Source organism: Pectinophora gossypiella, unplaced genomic scaffold, assembly GCF_024362695.1.
Source record: "Pectinophora gossypiella unplaced genomic scaffold, ilPecGoss1.1 Pgos_30, whole genome shotgun sequence".
Taxonomy (NCBI): domain Eukaryota; kingdom Metazoa; phylum Arthropoda; class Insecta; order Lepidoptera; family Gelechiidae; genus Pectinophora; species Pectinophora gossypiella.
The window spans coordinates 1,445,846-1,451,185 of NW_026063240.1; the positions used below are offsets into that span (position 1 = coordinate 1,445,846).

Genomic DNA, 5,340 nt, shown 5'->3' on the forward strand with positions numbered 1-5,340 from the left:
GATGTCACACGCCCCTCCCTTTTTATACTTTCTATGTCGTCATGAAAGTATTCCTGTTGTGTCGACTTGATAAGGAGCGTAGTTTCGTCATCCAATTCATTCAATGTCAAGTTTACTACAGCCGTGCGTATTTTATTACATAGTATATTTTTGCAACGTAGGACGAATGCGAGCGATCGTATGACGCGCATTAATGTTCCGCACCTTTCAATCAGCTGTTTAGTTATTTCTCCGGCTGTGATATTTTGTGTTTTTGTTAGACAACATTTAAAAGTTTTATCGATATCTGTAACAAATGTTTCTTGTGTGTTTTCTTCTTCCCTGTAAGTCTTCAGCCACTGAGGTCCTTCCCACCACAAGTTGAAAGTAAGTAGTTGCGACGGTAGTAGGCCCCTAGTGGCACAATCAGCTGCGTTATTCTTTGTGTTAACATAGCGCCAATATGTTGCTGGTACTATGTTATTTATCTGGATCGTTCGACTCGTTATATATTTATCCCATTTGTTGTTTGATCCCTGTAACCAGGCCAGTACAACTTGTGAGTCTGTCCAGCAGAATGTACGAGTATTGTTGCCGATGGAGATTTTTACCTTTTCCATCAGTTTTGCAAGGAGAAGTGCTCCACAGAGTTCAAGACGTGGTAATGTTGCCTTGTTTTTTAGAGGGGCAACTTTAGTTTTAGCAGCGAGTAGGGTGATGACGTAAGTTCCGCCTTTCGTCATCACGCGGCTGTATACGACACCCGCATACGCTTTTTCGCTGGAATCGCAAAATCCGTGCAATTCTATCGTATTACATGTGGTTTCGTTGATCCAACGTGGAATAGATATTTGAGTTATGCTTGTTAAATCATTGCGAATTGTTTCCCAATCCTTTGCAATGTCGTTGGGAACAGCTTCATCCCATTGAATGTTGTTAGTCCAGACCTTCTGGAACAATAGTTTTGCGTTACAGGTGCTATCCAGCCGAGAGGGTCGTAGATCTTACTGATTTCAGACAGTACCATTCTTTTGGTGTATTTTGCCCTATTATGTGACGGTAAAGTCAAGTTAAAAGACGTCTTCTTTTGTATTCCATCCAAGTCCCAGGGTTTTCGTAGACTCGTCATGTCGGAAGTTAAGTACATGTTGCGAGTCTTTTTGTTTTTCAGTTAAGCCTTGTAGTACTTCGGGTTCGTTACTTGCCCACTTGCGTAATGTGAACCCGCCTTTCTGTAGTAGTTCGTAAAGATCTTTTTGCAATGCCTTTGCGCCTTCAATAGTGTTGCTACCGGTGATGACGTCATCCATGTAGAACTGATTTCGTAGTACGCGTTCCGCAATTGGGAATGAGTGACCTTCGTCATCAGCCAGCTGCTGTAACGTTAGCATTGCGAGAAAGGGAGCGGCCTTCATCCCATAGGTTACGGTACATAGTTGCCACTCCTGGATAGGGTCGTGTGGTGATGACCTCCAAATGATCTTTTGTAAGGACTGGTGCTCTTGATGTAAAAATATAGCTCGGAACATTTTCTCAATATCCACAGTTAGAGCATACTTGTACGTGCGCCACGTCATTATAAGCATTGTACGGTTTGCAACCGCACATGTCCCGCGTCAGCTATTTTACCTTTTACGCAATTGTATAATTAGTTCACGACTCATCAAGGTAGTGTGTACTCGCGTATTAGTGTAATTAACTTTAACAAGAAAGTAATCAATAAAACGCACTTTTTACGCTATCAAGATTGTTCTCATTTTGCCTCCACATCAGTTTATCAAGATTATCATCTTATCATCAAAAGATCATACAAGTCTAGCAAGAGACTGTACATCTTTTTGGTCCTTCGAGCAAACACGAGGTGTTCGCGTGTGCAGAGTGATAGCGAATCGGTTCAGCCGGCCTCCCACCAGCGGGTCTCACCGGCTGGATTGAGAAGGCGCAAATGTCATCCCAGGACACAGTGGACATAGCAATCAGCAAGACAAGAGGATTATATCCACTTTATCAAGTTTTGTGAAGTTTGTGATACAAGAAAAGAACTCGCAAATTATCAAGAATCAGTGCAAGTGATAACAAGTACATCAAGTATCAAGTTTATTAAGAGCATCAAGGCTTATCAAGCACGTAAAAGCATCAAGGCTTATCAAGCACGTAAAAGCATCAAGGCTATCAAGTAGGTACCTATACTATCAAGTGATCAAGACTAATACCCAACGCCAGGGATTAGTAAAAATTGAAATATTAATCGAGATTCAATCAAGTGAATATTCAATTACAATTCAAACAAGTGAATAATAACACTCAATCAAGTGAGTATATCAAGCTTAATCAAGGAAAACAAGTTTTCACCATGGAAAACATACTTGAAAATCAAGCAATTTTAGAAGATGGTATCAAGAAAGTTTTAATAAACTTTAAAAAGGATGGTGCAAGTCGCAAGACCCCTGAGAACATCAAGAGACGTCTCACGACCTTGGACTTGTACTGGGAGGATTATGTCTCTAACCACGGTAAGTCTCTAACCACGGTAAGCTTAAGGAGCTTTTACCTCAAGACCACGAATACTTCTCCGGTCGTTATTACGAAAACGCAAAGAGTGCTTACTTAGAAACAAGGGAATTTATAGAAAAATCAAGCGTAACTATAAACCCGGTCACGGTTATGTCCTTTTGGAGGTTTGGGCCCTTTTCCATTAAGTCGTTAAGGCTGTATTTAGTACTACTTGGCATCGATGCGTTAAAGACCGCACGTAGTTTTGTAGTAGTCGATTCCTCTCGTAACACACCGTGATGAGGTAGATAGGCTTCAAATCGAGTGTTTGTAGTTGTTTCAGCTGGTTTCATGTGTCCTAGTAGTATGTATTCTTCAATGAAACTTTTATAAAGTTGTGCAAAGTGTGTATTTTTGCTCATTTTTCTCTCCAGTTACATAAATTGAGCAATAGCCTGCGGTTTTGTTTTTCCTAGTTTTTCGGCAATGTCGCGTTTGAGCGGCATTTTTACGACGTATTGGCCGGTAGTTAATCGTTCAGTTGTTTCTTTATATCGCTGTTCACAGAAGTTTTCAGTGTCCGTTAGTTGGTCCTGGTTGGTGATATCTTCGGTTTTCCAGAACTTAGTTAGCGTATCTAGTTCATTTAGCGTAACTAGGCAGTTCAATGTTTTGACGTTTCCGCTTAAAATCCATCCGAGTTTCGTAAGTTGCGCCACTGGAGAGTTGGGGTGGCGTCGCAGTACACCCTCATCAATTATCTTCGAGTAGATGTCTGCGCTGAGCAGTATATCAATCGGCCCGGGTACGTTGTACTCCGGATCCGCCAGCTTTAAGTTTTGTAGATAGTCCCACGTTGTAGATTGAAGTGTAGAATTTGGTAAGTTATTTATAAGTTTTTTCATAACAAGAGCCTCGGTTTCAAATGCGAAGTCGGAATGTATCGACTTGCATTCTATTGTTATGAGGCCCTTGCAGTTGCCGAGCGCGGTTCCGACTCCAGAGACGACGGCGTTTACTTTGCGTCTTGGAAGTCTCAATCGCTGTGAGGCGTTTTCGTTTATGAGGGAAACTTGTGACCCTTGATCTAAGAGTGCACGCACTGTAATATAGTTTCCTTCTAAGTTCTTCACCTTTACCTGGACGGTAGTAAGTAAAACTTCCTGATCATCCGAGTTAACGTGATTGGAGACCTTTGAAGTTGATGGTGGTTCATTGTTTACAGATTGTTGACTCTTTGTATCATCGTGAAGTTGTGTATGGTGGCTCTTATTACATTCTTTGCATTTTTTGCTTGATGTACATTGTTTGTTGCCGTGACTAAATAGGCAGTTTTTGAATATTTGCAATTTAGCGACAGTTGCGTTTTTGTTTTTGACATCCATATTCAAAAATATTTTGCAATGCATAAGAATGTGATCCCTTTTGCATAGTGGGCAGTTTCGTACCATTGCATGATATGATTTTGTCCACTTTTCAGGCTTCTTATAGTTCACCGACCTTTGTTCGTTATTATAGTTATTGAAATTAAATCGTTGTTGCGGTTTCTGTATGGGTTTTTGTTGCTGTTGATTTTGTCTAAGAGCCTCATAAGCCATGAACTTAGATTCTAAAAAATCGATAGGTAAATTCATTTAAATTAGGTAAGTCCCTCGGGCTCCGCAAATCATGTATGTAGTCGGCGTATGTAGCGGAATCCAATTTTGACAGCAGTAAATGGACTATGAGGGGGTCCCAAGTTGTAGTATCGAGACCGAGATTATGTAATCCATTTAAACACTCTAAGAGTGTGTCATGTCAGTTTCTTGATGCTTTGAGCCGAAGGTTGTTGAATAGCCGATAAGTTGAGGAGCGTATTTATGTAGGATGAAAATAGAAGCCTCTTATTTTCGTAGCGGTGTTCGATGATTTTCCACGCTGACTCATAGTTTTCGGCGCTAATGTTTAAGTGTTGAATTAGCTTTTCTGGTTCGTCTTTTAACTTCGACTTCAAGTGCTGCATTTTCTGTGACTGTGAGTAAGGGGTTGTTATGAATAGTTTCGAGAAATAGGTCACGAAAAGACACCCACTGGTTGTAGTTACCGGTGAACTCTGGAATCTCCATCTTGGGCGTTGATTTTTCGTAATGTATGTTCGAATAAAGTTTTTGGTTAAGGTGAAACCTTCAGTAGGGACAGTGCGAAGATTCAAAGATCAGTTTACAACTCGACCGTTTATTTGTAAATACACTTGGTAACTTTCACAATATAGTATTACAACTAGTGGTGCACTCGACCAGCATAGATTCGACTTAGGTCTATACTCCATGTTCGCGATGATTGACTTTTTTCTTCTTAGTGAATGACATTATAGTGTAATTTATATTAATAGACGATCAAAAGTGAAATTTTGTTAGGAAACCTTGTTATCTTCATTTAATGTGTATGTTAGAGTGAGACGCAATGCGTAATAGAGACAAAGAATTGTGATAGAAAAGGACCTAAAGAGCAGGACAGACTACAGAACTCGTGATTGGAGGAAAATGATTTAGTAAGTTTTGTTTTTGTGCTATTTTGGTGTCATTTTTACTTAGAGATGTAAGGTTTTTGTTGGATAATTATTGTTTTCTATACTTGATTACTTGAAATAATATTGTCATATGTAGTTTTAAGTATGCAATTTTAAATAAAACTTGTCTTGTTCGTGTTTTTCATTTACCTAAAGAAATACATTGGGAAAATGATCCATTTTTAAGGGACTTCACCCCAAATAGTCATGAAAATTCTGGATTAGTAAGACAATTTAAAAGAGAAATGCTATTTATAATGTATATTAATTAGGAAAGATAAGGATCATCGATTTAGGATAGTTTTTGTTTGCATATTCTT

The 5,340-nt window shown here is 39.4% G+C and overlaps 1 protein-coding gene across 1 annotated transcript; it reads right to left on the reverse strand.

Moving 5' to 3' along the window:
• Positions 1 to 2,906: 2,906 nt before the first annotated feature.
• On the reverse strand, positions 2,907 to 4,577 carry LOC126380891 (uncharacterized). Its single transcript, XM_050030471.1, has 2 exons — positions 4,556 to 4,577; positions 2,907 to 3,559 (listed from the first exon to the last, which is right to left on the reverse strand). Exons 1-2 carry the CDS (start codon positions 4,575 to 4,577, stop codon positions 2,907 to 2,909), a joined length of 675 nt encoding a protein of 224 aa, XP_049886428.1.
• Positions 4,578 to 5,340: the final 763 nt, after the last annotated feature.

Coding starts and splice junctions, on each gene's coding strand:
- LOC126380891 (XM_050030471.1), bottom strand. CDS start 4,577: ATGGAGATTCCAGAGTTCACCG. Junction 3,560..4,555: donor GGAGATTCCAGAGTTCACCG/GTAACTACAACC, acceptor GTGCACTCTTAG/ATCAAGGGTCACAAGTTTCC.